Source organism: Candidozyma haemuli, assembly GCF_002926055.2.
Source record: "Candidozyma haemuli strain B11899 chromosome Unknown E_2014730914, whole genome shotgun sequence".
Taxonomy (NCBI): domain Eukaryota; kingdom Fungi; phylum Ascomycota; class Pichiomycetes; order Serinales; family Metschnikowiaceae; genus Candidozyma; species Candidozyma haemuli.
In genome coordinates this window covers 419,170-447,169 of record NW_020289903.1, presented here as the reverse complement: position 1 = coordinate 447,169, position 28,000 = coordinate 419,170, and the positions used below count along the sequence as shown (strand labels likewise).

The window sequence follows — 28,000 nt, the reverse complement described above, 5'->3', positions numbered from 1 at the left end:
CTTCCTCATTGAAGCACGCACCTACAGATGAAGGCTGCGAAATACATTATCTACCACAGCGCCTTCCCTATTAATACCCATATCGCCACCACATCTCCCTACCAGGCTTCTTTTAGTCGTATATTCATCCTAACCTTTTGCCCATGCCTCATTCCGACATCGACTCGGCCGAGTCTGACATTAGCTTCGACTATGAAGATGACGACAATCTGGTGATACTGGTAGATGGTGATCTCGCTTCTCCTACACCAGTTGACGATTACACAGAGAATGAAGCTAGCCTTCCGACTCTGTGGCAGAAACCTTCGCTGAACCACCTCTCCCTGTGCCACTACAGGCCTTTGAAGCTCGGCTGGTACATCATGGATCAGATGATAACCCCAGCGAAGAAGCTCTTGGAGACTCTAATTGTTGGCCACTCCTTGGATGAGCTTTTGGTCATGTTGCATTATAAGAAATGGCTGGTGGATGAACTCACGAGTGATTTCTACGATGACCAGAGCAGGCTACGAGCGAAATGTGGACTTCCACCTACAACAAATGAGACTTACCCCATTATACACCGTGATGAGGACTTCATGTGCTTTATATGCTGTGAGTCAGGTCCTATGGATACTTTCCGTCTTTCTTGTGGGCACGAGTTTTGTGCTCCATGTTATGGTCAATACTTGTCTGGATGCGTCAACAAGGGCGACCTTATCAAGTGCATGGATCCACAGTGTAACATGACTTTGTATCATGCTGATGTTGACAAGCTTCTCGATTGTATCCCACCAGAAGAGCAAGTTACCATGGATGCCAACATTCCCAGTGATAGTGACTCTGATAGCTCAGAAGAGGAACAATCTCCCGCCCAGGAGTTCAAGAACTACGAGGTTAGCGTCGTGGATGAGTATGACCTTAATTTTGACCATATGGAGTTTAAGGAAGATAGATGGCCCTCAGAAAATGAAGATCCTCTACTACGTAACCGGTTGCTTCAGACCGCTGCTAAGGTTAACCTCGACGCCACACGCAAACGCTACAAGTGGTGCCCGGCTATTGACTGTGAACATTTCGTGGAATTATCAAAGGATACAAGACCATATGGCTTTGATCATAAGGCCAATGAAGTATTGAAACACACGCCAGTTGTGAGGTGCCCATCATCACATGAGTTCTGCTTTGACTGTCAATACGAGAACCATCTTCCATGTTCTTGTCTGGTTGCCTCAAAGTGGGTGAAGCGATGCCAGGACGATTCAGAGACGGTGAATTGGATTGAAGCCAATACTCAAAATTGTCCGAAATGCTCCTCGCTGATTGAGAAAAATGGTGGTTGTAACCATATGGTTTGCCAGCATTGTCAATTCCAGTTTTGCTGGATTTGTTTGCATGATTGGCGCCAACATACCCAATCGCATTGGTCTTGCAACCGTTTCAATGAACGTAAGGAGATCAACTCGGGTAAGAATGAGAAGCAAAATGCCCTCGCTCGTTACTTGCATTACTACAAGAGATTCAGTGTTCATCAACATTCTATGAAAGGTGATGAGAAGACGCTTGCAAGCATTCATCGTTACATGCTCTTGTATATGAAGTCTCAGACCCAGACTAGCAAAAAGGACGTATCATGGAATGACGCTCAGTTCATGTCAGATGCTATTCGAAGTCTCATTGGCGGAAGAAGGACCTTGATGTGGACGTACGCTTTCATGTTCTACCTCGATAAAAGCAATTATTGTGACATTCTCGAGGGAATGCAAGATTATTTAAATGAAACCGTGGAAGCACTCTCAAGGATTTTTGAAGATGTGGGAGCAGAGAAGAAGAAGAAGTCTGAGGAGAATATCATGCAAGCTCTTACGAACAAGCGGGTTAAGATTGTACATTTATCATCTTTGGTCTCAAAAAGACAGCGTCTTTTGGTTGAATGCGCCAACCACGGAATAGAAGAAGGGTCTTTGATCTTCAAAGAAATCACTTGATTCAATTCTTGGCTGTTTCGAAGTCAACTCTGATTGTGACGATAAGGATTCTGCAGGACCCAATAAAGTTCCGCATCTCGTCCTTGCGTATGCGGATTATCCGTGTTTGATCACGTGGAGATAAGGATTTTTAAGACACCATCGGAGGAAGGGTACGCTTTGTGGGCCAGATTGAATTAAACAACAATAAACAGATGGATCGGAATATGTGGATATTATCAGATGTTCCTCTTTCCTCGTTTGTTCTGCCCGGCGTCTAAAAATTGCAGGTGCTTTTGCGTCCTCAAAGGTTATTTGCGTGCGCGTTATCTGAGGAAATGCCTTATCATTCTACTCGATCGCCGTCTTGGCTACTACATCTTCTTCCCTAGGAAATTATGGCCGATGGTAATAGAGGGCGAACCCTTGTAAGGGCAAGCTCGGCCAACCAGGTCTCCCAATTACCCAAGTCGAATGATGTTCCCCAGCGTTCCCAGTCCACGCAGCTCCCTCTAACATTCAACGTTCAAGACGAGCTACGCCAGAGAGCTATCCGAAATGAACAAGTCAGACACACTTCTATCACATCATTGGAGGCTCCTCGAGCAGTTGTACCGCCGCATAAAAATATACCTATGCTTGATGAGAACAGCTCGACGAGGACGCCGAATCCACATCTGCATTCGCATAAATCTGGCAACAGATGGTCCCAATTCTCGATGAACAATAGTCTTAAGAAACCACCACAGAGCTCAGTTGAAGGCCTTGGACCGCATACTCCCATAAAGAAGAAAATAAACATATCACCGTTGACCCAGATCAAGCAGCCGGCATCCGCTTCGTCTGTTTTGAAGGGAGGTGATTATTCATCGGAACGAGGATCAGCAAACTCTTCTGGAAGAACTTCAAATGCTCATTCTAATACTCTGTCTTTGACGGAGAGGCTACTGGGACACTCGTGGAAACTGACGGGCCGTACTGGGAAAGTCAGTAGTCATGCCTCGATGAACACCTTAGTTCCCATGTCCAGGCATGATGTGGAACTGAATACAAGTGAAGAGGAAGATGATGATGAAGCTGGTGAAGAAAGTCATGGTGAAGTGGACCGCATGCTTGCTACAGGAGACGCTGAAGATGTCGACTTGACCACCTCACTGACTATTTTTGACATTGCAAAGGAGCTACAAGACTTCCAAAATATGGTAGCACTGCCTCACCATCAGGACCCATCTGGAACCAATAGAACCCAGCAGAAAGTCCTTGATCTTAAACAATACCAGGAGGAACAAGAGAGCCTGGTAGTTAGCCATCTGCTTGATCACGCAGTTAAGATCCAGAATGAAGCACTTCTATCTACCTGGACGCTGCTTCGGCTACGGTTCTCTAGTCATGCCACAGGAGAGTCCAACTCAAACCTAAGATGTTCGGCGGGCGTTCTCGGTAGTATCCAGCGCAAACCTATCAAAGAAACTGGCACTAACCAGGTGAAAAGGTCTGAGAAAGAGGAGTATCTTCTGAACATGTGGACCAATGAGCTACATGATATGTTCGACGGCTACCTCAAACCGACGCTGATAGGCGGATATGACGAAGACATCTATCAAGATACTGGAGCTGGTCAGCCATTCAACATGTCCCATATGGCACTGCGAGCCCTTCATTCTCGAAGTGAAAGTCAGTTGGGCTAACAGGATAATTAGCACACGCCCAACAGCAAGATTTACATATAAGCATATTTAAAGGCATCATTTCAGACATTCTTTTGCCCCTTCAAGTTCAATGGGTGTAGGAAAATGTACTAGTACTTAAAGGCCTATATCGCGACCACTTTTTGCACCCATTCTGCTTACCTTACCTTTTCTTCCTAAACCCAAATAATGACTAAAAAACTTGCTAAAGACAATAAAGCACCTCGGCGGCAACAGACTAGAAGCCCTACTGAGCCCGAAGAGTCTCCCCAAGACAATAGCGTCTCAGGAAACGGAACTTCCCAAAATGTACCTCTCAACTTCCCAAGGCCAATAACGCCTCCAGTCACACCCCGTCATTTGACTCCAAATCCAATTGAAAGACCTCCTAGCAGGCGCCCACAGAGACATATTGGGTTTCAAGAGAACCTTCTGCGTCAAAGGCCGCGTAGTAACGCCTTGCTTGACCATGGTACTCGTTCAAGAACGCATACTAGAGCTACAAGCCAGTCAAGAGGACGTCGTCGTTCTACACCAGGAGAGCAATTGATAACCATCAGAGCTCCGTGGTTTTATAATCCTCACCACTTACAGTCGTATTTCTTTTTACGGAAGAAACGTCCTGATCTTGCGTGCTTGTTCGCCTTGTACATGGTTGTGAGTTCATATATCTTGCTTGAGCCCAACATGACAGAGTTCTGGGCATACAAGTATTACTGCTGCTGGTTCAAGTACTTGGCTTGGAAAGACCGGAACGCCAGGAGAAGACCAAGTGGCTAGGGCTGGTTTGAGGGTAGTTAGCTTAGGTAAGTGTGTATAGCTATTACAGATAAGGGTTGAGCGTGACGTAGAATATTTAGAAGCATTTTGGACTAATCAAATTATTTAGTGATACAGATATTCAACAAATAGAAGTCCAAGTTCTGTTTTTAGAGTACAATTGGCTTGGACTACCAGTGGAGTCCGAGTAGCGGCTCATTTGCCATGGTTGGAAATTTCAATAGTTAAGACAATTAACTCAATATGTTTGGGATTCTGTCTATTTTCTCTCAGGATGTTGACAGTCTCCTCTTGCTCAATCCCTATATATTCAATGCCATTTCATGATTTTCCAGTTTGGTCTACTTTGCCAGAATTTGGCTGCGAAAACTGTCCAGTCAATACATATGCTTGTCTATCATGCCCACAGTAATCGTAGCTCAAACAACAAACACAATCTAGACTTTAATTCACGTAAAACAATCAGATTCTTATGAATGTTCCCCATTACATATGCTCCAGACATGGAGGGCTCCCCTCTCCCTTGTTCTTACCCTGCCCTCTATCAACCTCCATACATTCGCACCCTCATGTAGTTAAATCTCATTCACACCACCTACTCCCAGTGAAGCTCCATTTACAACCCACCTGCAATGAGCAAAAGGGGCAATTTACCGTACGCTTACCAAGACTTGTTCCCACAGGCAGCCAATCTGCCCAGGGACTTTCGCACGCCGGGCTCCATCTCGGCAGCTTCGTTTGCCGAATCGTCCTCTAGAAACACTACAGCGGCCTTTGCTCCAGCTAGAACTACAGATAGACTGGGGTTGTTGGGCAATTGGAAGAGGCTTTTGAAAAGACTTTTTAAGCCTAAAACTCTTGATTTCGAAACAGCAACATGGGAGGTGTTCCACTTGATTGTGAACCCAAGGAAGATGTACAGATCGAATTACACGTATAAACAGCAGAACAGCAGGAAATCCTCGTACGCTAGAGACGACCCATCTTTCTTAATCTTGCTTACGGCACTTTTATCGTTTAGTGCAATTGCGTGGGGAGCTGCTTACCTGCCCCATTTCTGGGACATTGTGAAGCTAATTATCAATATGGTGTGCATTGATTTCTACGTGACAGGCTTTTTCATAGCCACTTTGCTGTGGCTTCTTACCAACAAATTGGCCAACCCCCAGTTTTCTCTTCAGCATGCCTTTTCGGCAGCGTCTCGTTACAATGTAAACTATATTGACTGGACATTTTGCTTTGATGTTCACTGCAATTCGTTCTTGATGATCTGGTGCTTGTTGTACATGTTACAGTTCTTCCTTCTTCCCTTGATCAACAGCAAAAAGTCCTTTATCTCAATGTTATTGGGCAATTCGCTTTACTTCGGTGCCGTTGGGTACTACTTTGTCATTACGTTCTATGGGTTTAACTCACTTCCATTTTTCAACAGTCTAACAGTAACAAGGTCTGGCTCGGGTATAAATCCTGCAAAAGTACTACAGCTCATTATAATCGCAGGTATACTACCTATTTTGGCTGTCGGCTGGATACTCACCATCGTGTTTCGTGTGAATGTCGCATACACCATGGTCGACAATTATTTCAATTGATCATTTCACAACTGATCCTTCAACAGCTCCAATCTCTCTGAAGCTGCCTTGATTCTCATACTTGTCCTATTGCTCAACTCGTAATCACCGATATCCGAAGTTGTTTCAGCTTTCTTCAACCAATTCACACTTTCGTTGATCGCTCTGCTTGGATCATCCTTAGATTTGAGGATCCAGACAAACATTGCCTTCTCATAAAGTGCCGTTGGGTAAAGATACGGAGCGTATGTCATCTTGGTAAACTTGAATGGGGCATGCGCAGAATCTTGGATAACGTACTTTGAGATCACGGCACTGTCAAGCTTTGACAAACCTTCCTTAACATCACCCAATTGTCTCAAAGTGATGGCCTCAAAAAAGCTTCTTGTCATGCACTCATCGAAAGTTTCGCTAATCTTTGCCAAGTTGCTTGTTGAGAACTTCAACATACGGTTCAGGAGCCTGAGATCATCTTGGGTCATCCTGTTATAACCGTTCCAAAAGTAGACAAGCTCATGAATAAGAGAGGTACCAACACACTCAATATAAGCTAAATCAGGATTCTTGCGTTTCGTTTCCTCAAGTAACTTTGTTTTGCGTAGGACAAATTTGTCAAATGGCATCTGCTTATTGCTACCGCCGATACCACCCTTCTTTTTAGTGGCATTGTGACCATGACCAGGAACATAAGTTGGTGCTAACTTCAAATAATGGTCAGCCTGTTTAGCGTAGTGAGCCAATTTTTCCTCCCGCTCTTTGCTTGATTCGTACTTGACTTCGTCAGCCAAAATCATACGCCATTGCTCCAAGTAACAAGAACCGGCGAAGAACAAGTAGACTGCCAGGGACCATGAGTTGATCTCTAAAAGTCTAAGGAAATCCCTTGCGGCCTTATCGTATTGATGGGTAAATGCGTATAACATCGCCCTATCAAATGTAAGAAGCGCTTCAACCTGCTCCATATTGATTTTGGTGTCCGGGTCATCTGTGAAAGATTGCATAAGATCGATAGCCTTGTGGATGTTATTTTGGGCGGCCAACATTCTTCCTTCTTGCAAAAGCCATAAGGCATTGTGGGGGAAAAGATGTCTTGCCTTTGCAAGGATTTGCTTCGTGTATAAGTTAGGGTTTCTGATTATGATGGTTAAGTCGTCATCAGAAATACTGGATCTCTCTGAGATAGAAAGTACATCGGTGATGTTGGAATCCTCGTGTCCTGGGAGCTGGAACCCAACATCGATAAATTGAATCGGACCATCGTAGAAGACCAAAAGACACAAGAGAGCCAATTCACCGTGGATGTTTCTTGCCGTAATGGCAGTACGCCAAAGCATACGGAGGCCAGTGTCTCTGTCACCTTTGAAACCAACAATGGAGAGAACCTTACCGATTGCTGGAGGGATCAAAGAAAGCACCACTTGTAAGATACCGAAACACAATTGCACGCCAGAATGAATGAATTCATCAATCGTAGAGACATGCAAATGAGCGTTGGAAGAAGCGCAGGAGCTTTCAGATGTGTTCACAGACACTGCTGAGGAACCCTTTGTGCCTTCATTCACACTTGAGGCACCGTATTGAGTCGTAGGCGGCGTCAAGGATCCTCTATTGAAAGAGTATTCGTTCATAGTAGGGTTCGTAGCGGTGAAAGAATCTCCAGCGTCCGAAAATTCATCGTTATCATCACCATCATCTTCTTCCGACAGACTGAGGTTGTTCTTACGAGCAAAAGCAGAATTGGCAGCAACAGGAGGTGTCGCTGTTCTTGGTCTGCTTGATTGAACGCCGGTATGTTCTTGAAGAGAAGGTAAGCTGTTCTTGGAAGACAAAGAGGGAGTTTCCAGCTCTGCGAACAAGTTCACCTGAGAGCACGAAACGCCAGTACCTTCAATTCTCGATTTTCTCATCTGATAAATCTGTTCCATGTCTTTCATCAACTTGATATCCTCAGGCAAGGAAGCCAGGGAAGAGTTGGCGGATCCCTTGGAGCTTGGTATGTCGTAGCCCGGCAAGTCCACAGACGAAACCAGAGAACCGTTTGCCTGTTTGCGGAACTTGGCCAAGTTATGATTAAACAAGCCTTCCGATTCCTTGATCTTCTTAAAAGTAGCGTCAAGAATTTGGTAAGCCTTTCTTAACTTGAACAAGGCCTTAGCCTGTTCCATCATACCATTATTCTCATGCAAAAGCATCACAAGCGCATTAAGCAATGTCAGTTCAGCATAAGTCACTTGAAACTCTGTGCCTGGAGGGTATATGTGAGACGTGGCAAGATGAATCTTTTGGTTGTACTTGGAGTGGCTAAGGGAAGCTTCCTCTGCTTCAGATAAGGTATTGTGGGCCCTATTCATGACCTCGGTTTCAAACCCCAAGGTGGCCTCAATAAACTCCATAACACCCAACGCCAAAGGAAAGATGGCGCCTGGATTCTTCAGATCCACTTTCTTGTTTCTCTGGACCTCAGTTTTCAAGAGATCGGTACCCTGATCACCTCTGTCGTCGAGCAAGAAGTCCATGGCCTGAAGAGCGATCTCAAAGTCACGAACTTGTCTGAGAACCTTCTGATAGCGTTCGTGTTGTTCCAGTGTGTCATCCGCAGACAGCTGCAGCGACAAGGAAAGCATGGAAGCCTTCTTTCTGAAACCTTTCAACATGATATCTGAACCAAGAATAGCAAATGCGTAGGGGTCGGGCCAAACGGGTAGGAGCCAGCGTTAAAACGAGATCTCAAAGCGAAAGAGACGACTCTTAAGTGACGAAGAACAGTACCAGACTAACTGAAGAAAGCAGGAAGGTAGCAGGAAGAAGGAAAGTGGGTATGGCAGAGATATAGGAGATCTCGAGAACGCAAGTTAGATACAAGCAGGCAGGGCCAGTGAGGGTGTGCAATGCACGTGATGTGGGGCGCCCTAAAAGGCGGCCTTTTTCCACATGTGTCTGACAGTGACAGGTCGCGGCTGTACCACCAGGAAGACGAACAGAGAAAGTACAAGGGAGAGGTAATAAACAAGTCTTTTAATTAAATCCATCAAGGTTTGTCATCCTCTAATAACTTCGTTCTCTTTGATGATTTGTGCCCGTTTTGTGGATTTACTCAGCCGGGCGGGCGGTGCTGAGGCAGTGAGGCAGAGTGGGTAGAAGTCTGGCGACTAACCAGTTGGCGGTAGGCCGTAGGCGGTTACGCAACGCAATCTCGTGGTACATCTGTCGCAGAAGACCCTTGTGATTTGGAAGGAAGGTTGCGTGTGGTAAGAAAAAGAAGTGGTTTTGTGGTATAAAGGGGGTTTTCCATACTTTTAGACTTTAACAGAAAAGAAGAACAGTGTTTTCTGGTTCTTTTGCTGGTTGTTTGGTGCCTCTTTGTTGACTGGGATGGCTGCGAAAAACACCTGAGGCAGAAAACGAGGCAGAAAAAGACGCAGAAAACAAGGCAGTGCGACTGACTTTATCTTTTTTGCCTATGCCCTAAGTGGTCCCTCTGAACTCCGATTATGTAAGGGATACGGGTTTGGCGTTTTGTGGTACATTCAGAGGATCCAGAGGATAAATCAAGAAAATGAGGCCAGATGTTGAGTGGTCAAAGTTTAAGTTCTTTTTAGGTTGTTTTGTTGTTTCATGGTTGCTTCCATTCACCTCTTGGCTTCCTTGGCCAGGGCGTTTTTCGAGAGAGCACCACTCATTGTTAGGGCCAGTGCTGGGCATAGACATCTGGTGGAAGCATTCCTGATACGTTTTTCTCCTGGTTTCTGGAACTACTTGTTGCTGCTGCTGCTGCTGCTTCGTTCAAGCCTTCTTCTCCTTCTTTTCCTTCTCTTTAGCCTCTTTTCTGGCTTCTTCGCTGGTGGTTACTCGGTAAGCCTGGAGTAGCCAGTGTCCTGCTTCTAGTGGCTGGCGCTTGGTGTATGCTACTACTGATTATACACGTTTCACCAACCACGGGCATTCCAGAGCAACAATAAAGACAAAGAGTGGCTTCACCAAAGTCAACCTGGAACACCTAATTTTAGTTTCCCATTGTACTCTTCTTCGGTTGCTTACAAGCGACTGCTCTAGCTCTGGTCGCGACGTGCTACCACCTCTCTTTACCTCACCAACCCCTCATACTTTCGCTAGCTTAACTACCCAGAGCAAAGCTAAACAGTCTATTCGTTCAAAGCATAATGCTATTTTTTAGTATCCCTTTAAATTTTCATCCCATGATCTAGTGGATCGTTCCTGGGTGCCAGATCTGGGAGTTTCCTAACTGGGCCAGATTCAGCACTTTTTTTTTCGCAGCCAGCCTCCCGCATGCAGCCTCTAGGTGACATAGCTTTAGACCAGTTTTAGACAAGCATGAAGCGACGAGAATAAAGTAGGGTAAAGCAAGTTTCAGAAGTTGACTATGCCCACAAGAAATAAGAATCCCACCGAGGAAAAATCCCTTTTATGGTGGTTTATCCACTTTCGTCTACCTCTTCTTCTTATCTGTGCCTACTACCCACCATCCACCTACATAACTACACCTACCAAAGCCTCCTTGACGAATGGTCCGTATCTGGAACATATTCCGAGGCGGGAGGCTGGATGTCCAAAACCGGACTTGCTGAATATTGTGTGTGCAAATGGTGCCAACGGTGTTTCGCAACTGGCTGATAGTACGTTTTTAGACTTCCAGCCGCACTCGCTAATGCTGGATTGGGTGCAAAAAAAAGGAAGCCAAAAGCCTAAGCCTACAGTACCAGATCTGGTTCTTGTCCCGTTCCTGACAGACCTTCTACAGCCAGCACCTTTTGGTATAAAGGGACGTGGATCTGCTCGAATTTTTTTCCTTTAGTCTTCAAACTCCAACTTTCGTTAAAAAACCACTTTCGTTCTTTTTTCCCCACCACCAACTACTAGTCCTTCTTTCAAATGAGATTCACTACTACACTCCTTCTTGCAGCCACTGCTCACGCTGCCACCATCACTAGATGGCACACCACTGTCAATGTCATCACTTCTTCATATGACACCACCACCATCAGCACGTTACCTCCTACTACTGTGGTCATTGACGGTAACGGACTGACTATTGGTGAACAGCCAGAGACTGCTAAGCCAGAGTCTCCAGCTGCCCCAACCCCAGCTGCTCCATCTCCTGAAGCTCCATCTCCAGAGACTCAATCTCCAGAAACCCCAACTGTTGTCACTCCTTCGACATCCTCCTCCTCGTCCTCCTCGTCTATCAACTGGGTTCCAACTACTTTGAGCACTGCGACTGCTTCTTCATCGTCGTCTTCTTCTACTTCTTCCACTCCTTCCACCTCCAGCTCCTCGTCTTCTGGACCTGCTCCAACCGAGGGCCTCAATGAGTTCCAGCGTGATATCTTGGAACAGACAAACAAGAAGAGAGCTCTTCATTCTGCCCCAGCCCTCGAGTGGGACTGGAAGTTGACTGATTTCGCAGCCAACTACGCTAAGAAATTCGACTGTAACAATGTCAAGTTGATCCACTCTGATGGCCCATACGGTGAGAACTTGGCTGCCGGTTTCGTTGGCGGTAAAGACCCAGTCAATGCTTGGTACGATGAAATCAAGGATTACGACTACTCCAACCCAGGCTACTCTGAAGCCACTGGTCACTTCACCCAGCTCATCTGGAAGGACAGCTCCAAGATGGGTTGCGCCAAGGTGACTTGTGATAACGTCTGGCGCCAGTACACTATTTGTGAGTACTCTTCTCGTGGAAACATCGTTGGCACCTCCCTGCCGGTCACTGCCAAATACTTCAGCGCTAACGTCTTGCCTTTGCTGTCTTAGATCTATAGGTTTTTCTTCTCTTCGGTACACTATTATTTCGAGCATGGCCTAGAGCCGTTGCATTTACATAGCACATTTTAATGATACATATGGTAACTATTTGTTTGTAGTTAACGACTGGTTATTGTCGTCAAGTATTTAATTCGTTATTGGATAAGTTTGACTACAGTTTATTGGAAAGCTCTTCATTGTGTATTCATAACCACATATAGTAAGTAAGGAAACCCTACATTTACTGCTTCAACAAGTGAGCGAACTGACCCTTAGATGGCTTAGCCTTCTTCTTCTCAACCTTGACAGAGCCCAACTTCTTCTCGGAATAAGCCTTGGCGTATGGGTTCAATCTCAACAACACCTGCTTGTTCTTCAATGGGTTCTTCTTCTGGACGTGACCTCTCTTGGTGAAGCCCTCCTGGGATGGTCTAACGACAGCCTGGATCTCAGCAGAGTTGATCAAGGACTTGTAGTCAGTGTTGGAAACAACGTTGGATGGCAAAGCGTAACCAGACTTGGCAGACTTGGTGTTCTCAGAGCCGTAGACAGAGTCCAAGGACTCGAAAGCAGCCTGGGTCCAGATAACGAATCTACCCAAGTGAGCACCTGGAGCCAACTGCAACAAACCCAAACGGGAAACGTGAGCAAGGTCGACACCTGGGATGTTTCTCAAAGCCTTGGTGATACCGTTGTCGTTGGCGTAAACAACCAATGGACCTCTCTTCTGGACCCATCTTCTGTTTCTCAACTTACCCTTACCGGCTCTCAACTTCTTGGACTTGATGACTCTGACAATGTCCTTGTGGGCACCGACAGCCTTCAAGACAGCAACAGCGTCCTTGGTCTTGGTGACGGACTCCAAGTCGTTGGAGACAACGAGAGGCAATTCCTCAACCTGCTCAACTCTGTGACCTCTGGCCAACACCAAAGAAGTAACAGCGGAGGCAGCAATGGCAGAAGCGGTAGCGTAACGCTTTTCGTTCTGGTTAACCTTGACGTGCCATCTTCTCCAGGTCTTAGTAGGAGCGAACATACGACCGCCTCTACACATGTTACCGAAAGCACCCTGACCGGAACGGTGAGTACCGGAACCACCAACTCTTGGGATTCTGGCAACAGCTCTACCGGTACCCCAGGACTCAGCGGAGGTCTGGTGACCAGCCTTCTCGGAAACAGCGTAAGCCTGTCTCTTGTTCTTGTTCACTCTGACGAAGACGGAGTGGACAATGTCAGCTCTAACTGGAGCGTTGAAAACAGCTGGAAGTGGCAACTGGGAGGAGGTCTTCTCGCCCTTGGCGGAGACAACAGAAACTTGAGGACGGGTGGACATTTTAGTGTTGGTATCTAAAGAGATGAAGTGTTAAGGAAGGGTGAAAAATTTTTTTCAGTGGTTGGTAGTGAGAATTTCGGTTGTTTGGTCACGTGCGCTCATAGGGCTTCGCAAAGCCAGTCCCATTGGCCAGGGCTGCGGCCGCTTGAGAGAAGGATGCATCGCAATGGGTGCAAAAAAAAAATGGTGTAGACTTACCAAGTAGGGCTAACACTAAAGGGAGAAAATTGACTAAAATTATTAAAATTAGCTCGTTTTGGCTCTTCGTGCACTAGTTTCCTTCAAGGCTTGTGCTCTCTTACTCTTCCTTTCTTTTTTCTTTACGTTTTAGCATGTATGTTGTAGGTTGTATCAGGTCCAGTAACTGTGGTACATGGGCTGTGAAGGATAGGTTCTACAAACTACGAAAATTCAACTTTAAAGGAACGTAACATTATTCGAGAAAAAGCTGTCTCTTATTTGAATTACATTGGCTGTGGAGGCATTACTAGTTATTGTAAAGAGTATACATAATGTGACTGGCCTTGCAAGGTAAGATGGCAGACTAAACTGTTGAAATTTAATTCCCAAAGTTTTTAATAAAGAAAAGGTCGAATAGGCATCCCCAAAGATCTGCTTTTTAATACTGCTACTTGATTTTCACTTTTTTATCGTGGATATTTAAGTTTCTAATCCTTATCTAAAACCAGTATTTCCTCATATTCTCAGTAATACTACTCGGTTTATGTAAAAGTCACAAATTACATAAAGAACAAAACACTCCAAAAATACATCAATGACAAACTAAGCAAAGAGAAGCTACCGAATACTACCTAAAACGTCCCTTTACCTTCAGATATTCTATTAAGCCAATTGGCTTGATGTCTATGTAGGGTTGGACTAACCGAAGAACTTGGCGTATTTCGCTCTTTCGGCTTTCTTCGAGGCTTCCAACTGCTCCTCAGCTCTTGTAAGTTCCTTCTTGATACCGGCATCTTCCGGTACAAGCTTCTGTGCTTCTTCAAGAGTACGGATAGCCTCCTTGTATTCTCGTAGTTCAATCTTGGCACTACCAGCTCTGAAAAGTGTCTTGGCCTTCTCCTGGGGAGTAATTTTCATTTCGAAAAGGTAATTGCAGTAGTCGAGACACCTGGAGTATTGCTTAAGCTTCAAGGTGGCCAACGAGAAGTTAAGGTAAATCTTCTTCTTCAAATCAGTATACTTAGCATAGAACTCAGGCTCCTCATCCTGGTCAGGGAAGTATTCCGTAAGATACCTCATGGCTTTCCTAAACTTGAACGAAGCCTTTTGTGGCTCTCCAGATTTGAGAAGCTCACCTCCAGCATTCTTGATTCTCGTGGCTGCTTTTAAGGCTGACGCAGAAGATTCTTTGTCTATATGGTCATCATCGTCTGGATATTCCTCGTATATATCACCAGCAATTTCATCGTAGCATGCATTGAAGATGGGCACTGGGTCACCCTCTTCCCACTGGCCACAGTCCTTGATGATAACGGGATCAGATTCAAGTGGAGCATGCTCTTTATCTGTCTGAACATTCTCTATCTCTCTAATAACCGACTTGCCCTTTAAAACTCGACCAAAGCAGGTGTGCAAACCCAGTAAGTGCTGTGACTTGTATGTGGTGATGAAGAACTGAGACACAGACTGGCCAGCTAAGGCTAGAAGGAAAGGCTGCTCAAAAGGTTCTTCTTTATTCTCCTCTGGAAGCTTTTCGGATTCATCAATATTGCCATTGTCGCATTGGATCATGAAGTTCTTAATGATTCTGTTGAACCCATGGCCTTTATAGCTATCCAACTGTTCTAGGAAAGCAGCGGTTGTCGAAGGAGCCTTACTAACAAAAAGCTCAGCAACGATTCTTCCAACTTCCCTTTCTCCCACAGAGATGTCTAGATAGACTTTAGGTAGCACTTCCTCCACTTTCATAGTATAGAAGATTGTTGGTTGGAGCCCCAGATTTCGCGATGCCCTACCACATACATAATCAGAGTACCGCAACCACTCACTTACGATATACTCCCTTTACCATGTCATTGAAGCAGACTACACAGCTTCTTCGAGGAATTCGTAATATCAGCTCGACGGCAGTTCGTCATACATACGAACAGCAGCTTGCCAAGTCTGCCGAGAACGTCAATGTTCTATTGGAGAACTCCGACAGACTGTCGTACATCCTCGCCCAGTATATCCCAGAACCAGCTAGGAACGGGTTTCTAGCTATCAAGGCATTTGGGCTAGAGGCAAATAAGATCACCGATGGTGGATCTGCCTCTGGATCCAGGGCGCTGAAAGCACTGAATCAGCTTTCATCCTCTATGGGCTTAACTACAGCCGACATGAAGTTCAAGTTCTGGTCAGATATGGTTTCGAAAGCATTCACAGACCAAGGCGAGCTCCATGAACCTACAGTATTTCTTTTAAGAGACGCTTTGCGTCTGGGCCTTAATCTGGACATTTCATACTTCCACCAGTACCTTCAGACAAGACGGTACTTTCTTCAATCGAAACAGTTCAAGAGTGTCGAAGATATCTGTTCATACGGTGAAGGTACTTACTCACAGCTTAATTATGCTACACAGGCATTGCTTCTCCTGCCTCTGATTTCGCCTTCTGTCATTCACTTGTTGGAGCTTTCGCCCCAATTGCAGAATAAGGTCAGCGACATTGCAGCTCATATTGGCCAGGCCACTGCTGTCAGTTCGATGATATTGGGCTTTGATTACTATGCATCGACTCGTAATATTGTCACAATGCCTGTGGATCTTATGACCAAGTTTGAACTTTCTCAGGAATTGGCGATTCGTTTAGCCCAGGGTCACATAAAGGATGCTACAGAAAAGGAAGAAGCCATTGAGAAATTGCAAAATGTTGTTTTCGAAACTGCGGTGACTGCCAATGACCACTTGATTTCAGCTCGTCTGAAACTCACGCAAGTGAGGGAGGATATTGCTAAGCTCGTAAAGAGCAAACCACACGATTCATTGCTTCAGAGGAACTTCAAAAAGTGGAGAAAAGGTATTCCAGATGTTATTTTCATCCCATTCATGAATGCTATTCCTACATCGCTCTACTTGGAGAAGTTGGAGAAGAATGACTTTAACATGTACAGTCCAAAATTGAAGCAGAAGGAGTGGCGTCTAGGCTGGAGATCTTTCCGTAACTACTACAAGAGGGTAATTTAAGGGAATACTTCTCGAATGTGTCTGATGCCTTGTAGTGGTATCGATGTTTCATTTTTCGCAGCCACTCACAAAAGGACCATTGTACCACTGAGAGCGGAATAAAGGAATACAACTTCACGTCAGGTAATATTTATCTTACCCTGCCATACCAATTGTTCATAAAACTGACATATTAACTTGATATGGCGTATGTCTCGGTATTCATGTGACAGATCAAGACTCCGCATTGCACTCATCCACCATACATACATTCAGCACAGCGGTACGTCTTACGAATATAATCATAACTTATTCTCACTACACAGTTAACAAAAAAAAAAAATTCTCGAACTCAAGTACTTTACAACTCCCTGCATTTCTTCACCCCCTACCCAGCAGATCTTATTCTTATCTGTTTTCTCACAATCCTCTTTATTATCCTTTGGGCCTGGTTTATGGGTTTCGCACTTTTCGACGCTTTGGCTTTACGTGTAACTCCATACCACTGAATCAACAATTCACGGAGACTACAGGACTTTACCGGAAACAGCATGTTCTCCAAGTCTCCTACGCCAATAAACCCGCGGAGTTTGGCCCCAGCCTGGCTGCTCCAGTCCCATCCGCCATTTTCGCCCCAGACCGCATCCATAGATCCAATTACTTTGGTGATAAATGAATGTATGGTGATTTCATCAGCCATGCGTAAAATGAGTCGCTGGCCACAAACGGGAGTCGCTGCTATATTGGGTGGAGGTGACTTGTTTGGTGAAGAGGATGGACTCTCGAACTTGGGTCTTTCTTCATCTCACTTTGGCCTGGCTGCCTCCACACCTAGAGTTACCAATGGGGGCACGGCTAATCCTAACACGAGCTCTAACCCTTTGCACTCGAGTTTTTTGCAATTACGTGCTATACTCACTGAAACCTCGGACATTCACTCAGTTGACTCGTTGACGATTCTTCAACCGTTTTTATTGGCGGTGGAGTCGAGCTCTACTTCAGGAAACGTTACTGGGTTGGCGCTCAACGCTATAAACAAATTCTTAGACTATGGAGTGGTGGGCTGGAACTCGAAGAATATCCAGAACTCTCTTATACAGATCACTAGCTCCTTGACCCATTGCAGGTTCGAGGCTGCTGATCAAAGCTCAGATGACTCGGTGCTCCTTAAGGTCTTGAGGTTGTTGGAGTCCATTGTTGATTCATCCTTTTCCAAGCTTCTTCCCAACGCTGTCGTCTCTGAGGTGATACAGACGTGCTTGTCACTTGCATGTAACAAGAGAAGATCGGAGGTTCTTCGAAGAGCTGCCGAGATGGCTATGATCTCAATGACTATTCGTGTCTTCCTGCGCCTTCGTGAGCTTACACCAGAGACCAGTAATATGGACGATCTTCCCACGAATTATGCCGAGAATCAATTGCCTGCTGACGTTATTGGAGGTACCAATTCGCCAACTGATGATACTAGTGCCATAGCCCAAGACATTGCTTCTGGAGGGGCAGACCAAGAGTTAAAACCTCCCACCGTTGACCTCGCTCCTGTTTCACCCAAGAGAAAACCATCAATGAGCGACGAGAAAGAACCGCAATTTGATATTGCTTGCATTAATGAATTTTTCGCTATCTTGATCTCGATGATTTCTCCTTCTAATCAATACCAACACATGGAAAGTACTCGTGTCTTTGCTTTGCTGCTCATAAATATTGCAATTGAGGTGTCAGGCTCTGAGATTCCAAAACATCCTTCTTTAATGGGTCTTGTGGCAGACCCAGTCTCCAAAGACGTGTTGCAAATCATTACAGTCACAGATTCACCACCCTTGTTGCTGGCTGCATTGAGACTTTTTTCCACTATGGCTATCATTCTTGGTAAGAACATCAAGTCTCAGATTGAGCTTACGTTTAATTTGTTGTTCCATTCAATCTTGCCTCCTGATACATCCAAGGATAACACGATAAAGGGTAATAAGATGGCTATCTCTACGAGAATTGCATCATCAAAAGAAGCTATTGTTGAGTCGCTATCTTTACTTTGGATAAGGTCTCCTCAATTCTTCTCCCTGTTGTTCGTCGATTACGACTGTGACTTTGAGAGATTTAACATGGCTGCTGATTTTGTCAACTTCCTTTGTAAGTTAGCCTTACCCGAGGCCGCTGTCATCTCCACTGATAACGTTCCACCTATCTGTTTGGAAGGAATTTTATCATTGGTTGCCGGTATCAATGATCGGATCAAAAATTCTGAAAGCAGTTCCGCCCGCCAAAGCAAGGAACACCCTCACCAGCTCCTCGTTGATAAGGACAAGAAGACCGCTTTTGTTCGCTGCACTGAATTATTCAATGAAAACCCTAAGAAGGGTGTCGCTGCACTTGCCGAGAAGAAGTTCCTTGAAGATCCTAATGACACACACGAACTAGCATCGCTTCTTTTCAACAAGTCTGCTCGTCTTAATAAAAAGATACTTGGTGAGTATCTTGCCAAGCCATCCAACACTGAACTACTAAAAGAATTCATGAACCTATTCGAGTTTGCAGGCTTGCGTGTGGATGAAGCGTTGAGACTTCTTCTCAAGTCTTTCAGATTACCAGGTGAATCTCAACAAATCGAGAGGATTGTGGAGCTTTTTGCCCAGGCATATGTTGAATGTCAAAAGTCCTTCACCCCGGAGGAATTGACCGAGGAGGAGAAAAATGAACCTGTTAATCCTGACCAAGATGCTGTTTTCGTTTTGTCATACTCGATCATCATGCTTAATACTGATTTACACAATCCTCAAGTCAAGAGGCAGATGGACCTTGATTCGTACAAGAGAAATTTGAAAGGTGTTAACAACGGAAAAGACTTCCCTGAATGGTACCTTTCGAAGATCTACAGCTCTATCCGTGACAGAGAAATCATCATGCCTGAGGAACATCATGGAACTGATAAATGGTTTGATGACGTGTGGCATAATCTCATCTCTTCTCAAACGAGAGTCACCCGTGACAGGGATGTGTCATTGGAATCCATTGATGTGGGAACATTGTGCCAATTTGATAAGTTGTTCTTTGAAAGTTCTGTTGATGTCATCATAGAAACTCTTATCAAGGTCTTCAGTGAAGCTTCCGACGATAACATCATCACCAAATTGATGTCATCGATTGATAAATGTGCCAGTATCTGTATTCATTATGGCCTTTCTGATCCAGTCAACCATCTCATCGAAGAGTTGACTAAGATTACCCATCTTTCAGAGAAGTCCTTCCCTCCTCCTCACCCAGAAGAAAATATTCGTCGCGATATACCTATCACTCAGATCACTATTGAGAAAAAAGAGGAAGCTATTAATATCAGTGATATGGCAGTATACTTTGGTCGTGACTTTAAGGCTCAATTGGCAGCCGTCGTTCTTTTCAGACTCATTAAGAAGGCTGACTGCAAGGTGAGCCATTCGTGGGATGGAATTGTCAAGATTATCTTGACATTGTTGGAGAACTGCTTGATTAATCCTAATCTATTCTGCGAGTTTCAGAAGAAGGTTAATTTGTCTCCTTTGGCAAAGGTTAAACCTCGCTACATCATACAAGGAACGAAACCACTCAATAATTCTGGTATATTGTCGAGTTTCTCGTCATTCTTGAAGGGCTACTCTGACGAGCCACCAGAGCCATCCGATCAGGAGATTGAGTCGACCCTCTCGACAATCGACTGTGTTAGATCTATTAACGTCCCTGGTATTTTTGACACAGTTTCTAAGGGAACCCAGGTGGAACTTAAACAGTTTGTGGATTTGCTTTTGAACAACTTACCCACATTTTCAGATGACAAGAAACGTTTTTATGAGTCGGAGATTTTGTTCTTGTTTGAGGTTGGGGTATGTTTCTCATTAATTGTTAGTGAGACTGAAGTGACCGATAAACTTATTGATAAGTTGGTGGAATATATGAAGACACATGTTTCCAAAAAGGGGTACATGAGGCTTTCAACATACCTATTTTTATTAGCCAGACAGAGTGACAAGAGCCATGAGAAAGAAGCCGCAGAAGCGTTCGAACGGATCAACAGCTTTGATAGAGAGCTTGTCACCAAACATGGAGCTTCACTCGTGAAGTCTCTCTTTTCCCTTGTCGACCAGGACTCCAAATCTAGACCATTGATACAGAAAGAGAGTTTCTGGGATTTCCTCAAGCTCGCTGGGTCTTCCGCAGAGCTTGCCGATGAAATATTGGACTTTTTGCATTCAATTGTTCAAGGCTCTTCTGATGAGGTGTCTGACCAAAACCATATCCTCTTACTTGGCTTGCTCGATGAGGTTTCTTCTCTAGGTGCTGTGGGTGCTCAATGGGAACAAGCTAAGGACAGTGGCAGGCCAGTTGAGAAGAGCAAGCTCACTGACGGAACCGAAGAAAGCAAAAACGTTCAAAAGCTTATCAAGGTCTCCATAAGATCCATTGACCAGACTGGCCTCTTGGGAAGTTCCAGCAGAAAGCTCTCTTATCCATTGATCCAGGCGTTAGCCCATCAGTGCTTTAATCCATGCAGAGAAGTGCGCTCGCATGCTATAACTGTTTTGCAGAATACTTTACTTTCGGGCGCATTAAACGATAACTTCACCGCGTTAGGAATCTACGAATATGGTCTTTTCCCACTCTTGGCAGAACTTGAGAAGGAAGAAGTGATCTTTACCGACAAGAAGGGGTTCCCGGAAACACACTCTCAAATCTTGAACTTGGTAAGCAAGGTATTCCTTCACCATCACCATGAGCTCAATGAAGAGGACAGAAAGACAGTCTGGTTGGGCATCGTAAACCACTTCGTGAGAGTGAACACCATGAACTCAACACAAGAGAAGAGCTACGTGAAGGAATCCAGTTTGGAGGTTATGAAGAACATGATTTTGGTTTTACAAAACGAGTTCCTCATCCCCGAGAACAAGGAACTATGGGATTCTACATGGAAGAGCCTTCAAGAGGTCTATCCCGATCTTGAAAAGGAACTTGCCAAGTAGAGTCCTTTCTATAGACGATCTAATAAACCATATTAGATGGTACACCATCTTAAGATGTGACGATTAGCCGTTCACTGCTCTGTAGTCTTCCCATTTTTAACGAACTGATTATTTCTTCTTTAACCAAGAATTCACAGACACAATTGACCTCGACGCCTGCCCCATCTCTTTATGGCTGCAACTTTGAGATAACCAGCCGCTTCCTCTGGAGTCATAAGATACCTTACAATATACTCATCAAATCAAAGTTTTTTTGAATTCCTTTTAATGCCAAGCTGAACCACCACACTACATCAGAAGCGTCTTCGAGCTTAAACGGACGAGTCATAGTGCTATCCTTATAGTCCGCATCCAAGTCTGTAGATGCTGAGACGTAACCAGCTGCTTTACTCCAACCTACAGAAGTTAATCAAGAAATCTGGTCAAGTGTTAAAAAGATCAAGTGTTAAAAAGAAGTAAAAAAAATTGAAAAATTTGAAGTTTCATTGTTTGGTACGAAAAGTTAATAAATTTACAGGACCAGTTGTGGGAGACTATTAACGTACTAGTGGAAGATTAATGCGCACCAAAGCAGAACGTTTAAGCAAGCATTCTAGAGAGGCCACTGAGTGAAAAATTGGCTTGAGCGGCTGCTTAAACTAACGAACATATAAAAAATCTTAATTCTCAAATCAAGCCCGCGTAACCTTCTTCTTTGGAGTCCCGACTGAAGGTATACCCAAAAGGACCCAATTCTATCACGCGGATGTCATGTGCGGACATCGCCAAAAGATTAGACGGGCTGAATAACACTTCAGATCTGTCAACACCAAGATGGCCGAAACTTACACCCAAAGAGCGGAAAAGCACCCTTCGCCCGTGGCCCAGCGCCTCCTCCGCCTCATGGAGTCTAAGAAGTCCAATCTCTGTGCATCTGTTGATGTCAACACAACCGAGGAGTTTTTGACCCTCATCGATAAGTTGGGCCCTTACATTTGCTTGGTGAAGACCCATATCGATATCATTGACGACTTCTCATATGAGGGCACGATTGTTCCTCTTCTTGAGCTTTCCAGGAAACACAAGTTTATGATCTTTGAGGATCGTAAGTTTGCTGATATCGGTAACACTGTCAAGCACCAGTACTCTGGAGGAGCTTTCAAGATTGCCCAATGGGCTGATATTACGAATGCTCATGGCGTCACTGGTGCTGGTATTGTCCGTGGTTTGAAAGAAGCTGCCCAGGAAACTACCCAGGAACCTCGTGGTTTGTTGATGCTTGCAGAGCTCTCCAGTAAGGGCTCATTGGCATATGGTGAGTACACCAAGCAGACGGTGGAGATTGCCAAGAGTGACAAGGACTTTGTCATTGGCTTTATCGCACAGAGAGATATGGGTGGTCACGATGAAGGCTTCGACTGGTTGGTCATGACTCCAGGTGTGGGCCTTGACGACAAGGGAGATGCATTGGGTCAACAGTACAGAACCGTTGACGAGGTTGTATCCACTGGAACCGACATTATCATTGTCGGTAGAGGCTTGTTCGGAAAAGGTAGAGACCCACACGTGGAGGGTGAACGTTACAGATCAGCAGGCTGGAATGCCTATCTCAAAAAGACTGGCCAATAAATAAATATGTACAAGAGCTGGCAAAACTTAATACCTTAATCATAACCGCTCACTGAGCTCATCAATGTTATCAGAGAGACGGGTACGCATGATCTCGAAAACAAGTAGACCAACGGATGTGGCTGGAATGGTTGTCAAAGCATTCCTAGCAAACCCTTTGTAGGCGAGCTTGAACCACGTTTGCTTGCTTTTCCTTTTGATGGCGATACAATGCTGAAAAGTATCGACATAGGAGTTGTAGTAGATTTTAAAGAATCTTCGCTGCTGCTTATGCATCGTCGCAGAATAAATGTCTAATGCTTCTAACCGATGTAGATGGATCTTCTGCACCTTAGATATAGGGTATTGAACTGCTAGAAGGGAAAAGGCGGCCGAGGCGCCAGCTAGGAGAATAAACGAAGATTTAAGAATCTTCATCAGACGATTTTGTTCGAACCGTAGCAACTGGGCATCTGTTTCCTGGTTTTTTGATGACATGTGTATGAACGAGAACTTGTCTCTTAGCTTCTGCTTGAACCGACGGTAAGACGAAATCACTCTATAAGTCAAACTGTAACCTCTCGTCTTTACAATCTCAAACGTTGAAAAATAAAATGCAAACCCCAAACTCTCTTTGATAAGTGAGAACCCATAACCTGCGAACACACCAATGAAACCAACTTCCTTCAATTTTTCCCAACCAAACACCCATAGATTCTGATGCTTTCCGCTCATGACCTCAGCCATAGACAGTCTTGTAAAGATAGCGTCAACTGGCGCAGCAGCTAGCGATTGCATAGCTCCAGCCACGAAACCAGCCCTCCATGTATCCGAAGGTGGATAATAGTAGTCTTTTCTGTTGAGGTTCAGCTGGTCCCTATTCTTATCGAAATAGTCGAGGGCTGTCAAGTATGAGCCATATAGGATAATACCAGTGGCAGAGTTGGCAATAAAGGGCGGAAGTACTTGATCGGGTATGAATTTCCAGCCTTCCTTCTTGATCACACTATGGAGCATGCCAAGCGTGGAATGGGTTCTGAATTTATAAGGTTTTGAGTGTATGTTATCGTGTTTATTGGCCAATTCTCTAACGTAGACCATGTAATCAAACCGAGAGGGACGGAAGAGTTTGACTGGTGTTCTCATATATAATGCTTGGAGTTGATATAGCACAGCTCTAATACCAGCCGTGGAAAGGGACACTTTTTGGTTGCTGGCTTTGTCCCGTCGGACAAATTCATCATCAGAGCTTCTAGTTAGGTCGGTACTCATTGCAGCATTGTGATCAAGGTGATGTATTTTATTGGAAACTGAGTTGGTCTTCCCAGTGCCGCAGAACTGATAGGACGAATGCAGGAATCACAGTGTGGGCAGAAGGCACCAGTTATCATCCAACCTAAATCTCTCCACTTGATGTGGTATGATCTTTGGAATATCGGCAATTCCCTTGGTATATCATAATGGAACGGTTTGTCAGGTTCGTATTGTCAACTGAAGTGTTCTCGAAATGTGGCTGCGAAAATGGATTCAAACTGGCTCCGTTTTTGCCGTCCGTGGCGCCGTTCTCCTTCTAAAATCAAGCATTACCTGCCCACCGCTTCAACTGTCTCCCTTGATTTACTCGTCACGGAAAAGGGTGATTTCGCTTTGCTTGAAGTACCTCCTGCCATCTTCATCAATCAACACCAACTGCAAGTACGACCTGCAAGAGAACTTCTTGTTAACGTCCTTATAAGTTGGCGTTAGATCGTAACCGTTCAAAAATAATCTAATTGGAATGCTTTCACCCTTCACTGGGGCGCCATCCATGATCTCAAATCTCACCATGGTCTCGGACTCAAGCACCAGACTTGGCCCAGAGCCAACAGTTTCTCTGCGGACAATAGATACTTCCATATGCTTGATTTTGATGCGTACTAGCAAAAAGAAGATCCGTCCCATGATCACATCCTTGAGCGAAAATCGGCTCTTGTTGTATTCAAACTCGATATGAAGACAGTGTTCAATACCAACATCCATCTTCACAGCTGACGATGCAATTGACTTTGCAGCATTAGTTTCTGTAACTTCCCCATTTGCGCTTCCCGTACTACTCTTTCTTCCACCTGGAGCGTTGCCATTAGTATCATCGTTCAGTGAGTTGGCATACTGCAACACCCAGAGATCCTTCTCTCTAGTAATATCAGCCTTGTTCTTTCTTGATACCACAACACGAATAAAGTAACGCAAGTTCACGTTCTTTCCTCTGTAGCTCTCATACTGCTTCTCCACATTCCGGAAAGCAAATCCATATGTGTCTGATTGGTTCAAGTGACCAGGAGCAGCAAGCTCCGTCGCTAGACTAAGAAACTCAGACAGAGTGATTGTATCTAAAGGAGACTCAATAACACCTAGCAATTGCACTTTCACTCCGATATGTTCAACAACTTTACCACCTCTGGATCTGAGGGTCACTTGTCCTTTGACGGACTCGCCGTCTCTGAAAAGCGGGAACAGTTCTATTCTGCCTTGCTTGGATTTAAGCTCAATGTGTTTGCGTGACTTTTCATCTTCCAAGCGTATTTCGATATCCAATGGGGCCTTGAAAAAGAGTGACATGGAGGTTTGTAGTACGTAGTATTGGAGGGTGTGAGAATCTGGTGAGATAAGGTAGTACTAGGCTAGATACACTCTGGGGTTGATTGACCATATAAGCATTAAGGAAAGGACAAAAGTCGAAAAGTAAGAGGAACGTATTAATGACTTTCTATTTATTTCTTTATTGATTGTGTTTGATTATATTTCAGAAGTTTCGTTGTCTTGGTACTGAACTAATGGCCATACTAGTGGTGCTAATGGAGACTCGCATTAGCTGTACCACTGTCTTTCTCTTGAACAATTCTCTAACCAGCTTAGGTAGTCAAATAGCATTCATTTCACTTTGAACCAAGCTGAAGTGTTCCACATTACATGTCAAATCTCCACTCTCAGTCCCTACAGATCTACAGGTATATCATCAGCTATCATTCAGCATTGCTTATTCGTGATACCTAAGTCATAACTTTGGTTTTTAGTTCTTAGCGACGTACTCAACCAAGTCAACGACTCTGGTGGAGTAACCGTACTCGTTATCGTACCAAGCGATCAACTTGACGAATCTTGGGGACAACAAGATACCGGCCTTAGAGTCGAACACAGAGGAGACCTCAGAGGAGATGAAGTCAGAAGACACAACAGCGTCCTCAGTGTAAGCCAAAACACCCTTCAACTTACCCTCAGAAGCCTTCTTGACGGCAGCACAGATCTCCTCGTAGGTGACGTCCTTCTTCAACTTGACAGTCAAGTCAACGACAGAGACATCGACGGTTGGGACTCTCAAAGCCATACCGGTCAATTTACCGTTCAAGTGAGGAATAACCTTACCAACGGCCTTGGCAGCACCAGTGGAAGATGGAATGATGTTACCGGAAGCAGTTCTACCACCTCTCCAGTCCTTGTGGGATGGACCATCGACAGTCTTCTGGGTAGCAGTGATGGAGTGGACAGTGGTCATCAAACCCTCCTCAATACCGAAGTTGTCGTCAATGACCTTGGCCAATGGAGCCAAACAGTTGGTGGTACAAGAAGCGTTGGAGATGATCTTCTGGCCAGCGTACTCGCTCTCGTTGACACCAACAACGAACATTGGAGCGTCAGCAGAAGGAGCAGTGATAACGACCTTCTTGGCACCAGCGTCAATGTGCTTCTGGGCACCCTCGAGCTTGGTGAAAACACCAGTGGAGTCAACAACCAAGTCAACACCGTCAGCACCCCATGGGATCTGGGCTGGGTCCTTCTCACCGTAGACCTTGATCTTGTGGCCGCCAATGATCAAGTTGCTACCCTCAGACTTGACCTCCTCCTTGTACTGACCGTGAGTGGAGTCGTACTTGAACATGTAAGCAGCGTAGTCGGCAGCAATGAATGGGTCATTGACAGCAACAACCTCAATGTCCTTTCTTTGCAAAGCGATTCTCAAGACGAGACGACCAATTCTGCCGAAACCGTTGATACCAATAGTGACCATTTTTATTAAGTTTTTATTTGTGATGTGATGAGGAACTAAAAAAGAAGAAGAGAAACACACAAGGAAAAGCCTACCCTATTTATACCCACCAAGGCCCCCAGGGGGGCCAAGGGTACACTGAGGTAGGCAGTATGGTGATGGTGCGGCGTCTTGGTGGGTAACCAAGGCTCCAGGTGGAATACGTAGTGGTGTGATGTGAAAGCGCATACCCGGGTGGCCCCTGTTCCAGGCTACATAGTAAAAAGGGGCTTTTTGGGGTATAAGGCGAAGGGCAAGAAAACAAGCAATATGACCAATTAAGGCACTGCTGGTTTTAAGTTGCTGTGTCAAACGAGTGGGATACCTTCTGTCTGTATTTTGCAGCCATTTAGTGCGGTGGGTGGTGCTGTATGCGCTAAAGGACCATCAGGTGGTCTGGAGGGTAAGGATCGTTCGGATTCTGCGGGACTGCTTAACTATGGTGGTTTATTAGCCTGCTGATCTTGAAACGTGCTATGCCGTTAGATGGTTCGAGAAAAAAAGGAAAAAGAATGGCAGATGAACAAAGGGTGTCAGGCTTGGGTTGGCTACCAGAGCTTGTGGTATGCAGAGACTGGGCCTAGACAGGCTTAAACGTGGATACCATTAGACTTTTGCTTTTGGGTTTTGGGAAATTACGATTTTGGTTTTGGTGGATTGGTGTTTTTTTGTTATCTGATCTTCGGTTACAGTGCCCGTCAACGTAACGTTACCGTTGGTGGTGGTGGTTCTACTAACTGGAGATTGAGTATGCGCTAGGAAAGGGTGACGTGGGTGGACGTTGACGGGAAGGTCGGTGGTGGATTTGGTGGTGAGCTAACGATCGAAGACGGTGCAACGGTTACGTGGTAGCTTAATTGACTGGAAATGGTTGGCGTGGTTGATGTGGACTGGGTCTGTGTGGTTAGCAGCCAGTACATGCTACAAGTGCCAAGGGGACACAAAACGAGACCGTTTTCAAGATTAAGCTATTCAGTGTCCTGATTTGGCCTAAAATGCTTGAAAACCAACGTTTTCTACCGTTAACTGCTCTTTGAATTGCCAACTACTGTTGTGTGTTGCCTTGTGAGCTTCCTCATACATTTTGCAGCCATTATTTTGCCGGGACCAA

At 44.9% G+C, this 28,000-nt stretch overlaps 14 protein-coding genes across 14 annotated transcripts; 8 read left to right on the top strand and 6 right to left on the bottom strand. All coding sequences in view use genetic code 12, as the record gives it.

Annotated features, from left to right (window-relative positions):
- Window positions 1-143: 143 nt before the first annotated feature.
- Window positions 144-1,967, top strand: CXQ85_003371 (E3 ubiquitin-protein ligase; the record flags this gene model as incomplete). The annotated part of the gene is made up of 2 exons (XM_025487017.1): window positions 144-1,133; window positions 1,434-1,967. 2 exons carry the CDS (start codon window positions 144-146, stop codon window positions 1,965-1,967), a joined length of 1,524 nt encoding a protein of 507 aa, XP_025340465.1.
- A 377-nt stretch (window positions 1,968-2,344) lies between these two features.
- On the top strand, window positions 2,345-3,634 carry CXQ85_003370 (uncharacterized protein; the record flags this gene model as incomplete). The annotated part of the gene is made up of 1 exon (XM_025487016.1): window positions 2,345-3,634. The coding sequence occupies one exon, from the start codon at window positions 2,345-2,347 to the stop codon at window positions 3,632-3,634; it is 1,290 nt and encodes a 429-aa protein (XP_025340464.1).
- Window positions 3,635-3,823: 189 nt separating this feature from the next.
- CXQ85_003369 (uncharacterized protein) lies at window positions 3,824-4,414 on the top strand (the record flags this gene model as incomplete). The annotated part of the gene is made up of 1 exon (XM_025487015.1): window positions 3,824-4,414. The coding sequence occupies one exon, from the start codon at window positions 3,824-3,826 to the stop codon at window positions 4,412-4,414; it is 591 nt and encodes a 196-aa protein (XP_025340463.1).
- A 632-nt stretch (window positions 4,415-5,046) lies between these two features.
- CXQ85_003368 (uncharacterized protein) lies at window positions 5,047-5,908 on the top strand (the record flags this gene model as incomplete). Its single annotated transcript, XM_025487014.1, has 2 exons — window positions 5,047-5,853; window positions 5,891-5,908. 2 exons carry the CDS (start codon window positions 5,047-5,049, stop codon window positions 5,906-5,908), a joined length of 825 nt encoding a protein of 274 aa, XP_025340462.1.
- A 103-nt stretch (window positions 5,909-6,011) lies between these two features.
- On the bottom strand, window positions 6,012-8,639 carry IML2 (Iml2p; the record flags this gene model as incomplete). Its single annotated transcript, XM_025487013.1, has 1 exon — window positions 6,012-8,639. One exon carries the CDS (start codon window positions 8,637-8,639, stop codon window positions 6,012-6,014), a length of 2,628 nt encoding a protein of 875 aa, XP_025340461.1.
- Window positions 8,640-10,875: 2,236 nt separating this feature from the next.
- Window positions 10,876-11,763, top strand: RBE1 (sterol-binding protein; the record flags this gene model as incomplete). Its single annotated transcript, XM_025487012.1, has 1 exon — window positions 10,876-11,763. One exon carries the CDS (start codon window positions 10,876-10,878, stop codon window positions 11,761-11,763), a length of 888 nt encoding a protein of 295 aa, XP_025340460.1.
- Window positions 11,764-11,995: 232 nt separating this feature from the next.
- On the bottom strand, window positions 11,996-13,087 carry RPL4B (60S ribosomal protein uL4; the record flags this gene model as incomplete). Its single annotated transcript, XM_025487011.1, has 1 exon — window positions 11,996-13,087. The coding sequence occupies one exon, from the start codon at window positions 13,085-13,087 to the stop codon at window positions 11,996-11,998; it is 1,092 nt and encodes a 363-aa protein (XP_025340459.1).
- Window positions 13,088-13,966: 879 nt separating this feature from the next.
- Window positions 13,967-15,016, bottom strand: CXQ85_003364 (peptidylprolyl isomerase; the record flags this gene model as incomplete). Its single annotated transcript, XM_025487010.1, has 1 exon — window positions 13,967-15,016. The coding sequence occupies one exon, from the start codon at window positions 15,014-15,016 to the stop codon at window positions 13,967-13,969; it is 1,050 nt and encodes a 349-aa protein (XP_025340458.1).
- A 101-nt stretch (window positions 15,017-15,117) lies between these two features.
- On the top strand, window positions 15,118-16,272 carry CXQ85_003363 (uncharacterized protein; the record flags this gene model as incomplete). The annotated part of the gene is made up of 1 exon (XM_025487009.1): window positions 15,118-16,272. The coding sequence occupies one exon, from the start codon at window positions 15,118-15,120 to the stop codon at window positions 16,270-16,272; it is 1,155 nt and encodes a 384-aa protein (XP_025340457.1).
- Window positions 16,273-16,949: 677 nt separating this feature from the next.
- On the top strand, window positions 16,950-21,239 carry GEA2 (Arf family guanine nucleotide exchange factor; the record flags this gene model as incomplete). The annotated part of the gene is made up of 1 exon (XM_025487008.1): window positions 16,950-21,239. The coding sequence occupies one exon, from the start codon at window positions 16,950-16,952 to the stop codon at window positions 21,237-21,239; it is 4,290 nt and encodes a 1,429-aa protein (XP_025340456.1).
- An 813-nt stretch (window positions 21,240-22,052) lies between these two features.
- On the top strand, window positions 22,053-22,847 carry URA3 (orotidine-5'-phosphate decarboxylase; the record flags this gene model as incomplete). The annotated part of the gene is made up of 1 exon (XM_025487007.1): window positions 22,053-22,847. The coding sequence occupies one exon, from the start codon at window positions 22,053-22,055 to the stop codon at window positions 22,845-22,847; it is 795 nt and encodes a 264-aa protein (XP_025340455.1).
- Window positions 22,848-22,886: 39 nt separating this feature from the next.
- On the bottom strand, window positions 22,887-23,843 carry CXQ85_003360 (uncharacterized protein; the record flags this gene model as incomplete). Its single annotated transcript, XM_025487006.1, has 1 exon — window positions 22,887-23,843. One exon carries the CDS (start codon window positions 23,841-23,843, stop codon window positions 22,887-22,889), a length of 957 nt encoding a protein of 318 aa, XP_025340454.1.
- Window positions 23,844-24,443: 600 nt separating this feature from the next.
- Window positions 24,444-25,424, bottom strand: PEP8 (retromer subunit; the record flags this gene model as incomplete). Its single annotated transcript, XM_025487005.1, has 1 exon — window positions 24,444-25,424. The coding sequence occupies one exon, from the start codon at window positions 25,422-25,424 to the stop codon at window positions 24,444-24,446; it is 981 nt and encodes a 326-aa protein (XP_025340453.1).
- Window positions 25,425-25,875: 451 nt separating this feature from the next.
- On the bottom strand, window positions 25,876-26,871 carry CXQ85_003358 (type I glyceraldehyde-3-phosphate dehydrogenase; the record flags this gene model as incomplete). The annotated part of the gene is made up of 1 exon (XM_025487004.1): window positions 25,876-26,871. The coding sequence occupies one exon, from the start codon at window positions 26,869-26,871 to the stop codon at window positions 25,876-25,878; it is 996 nt and encodes a 331-aa protein (XP_025340452.1).
- Between the last annotated feature and the right edge of the window lie 1,129 nt (window positions 26,872-28,000).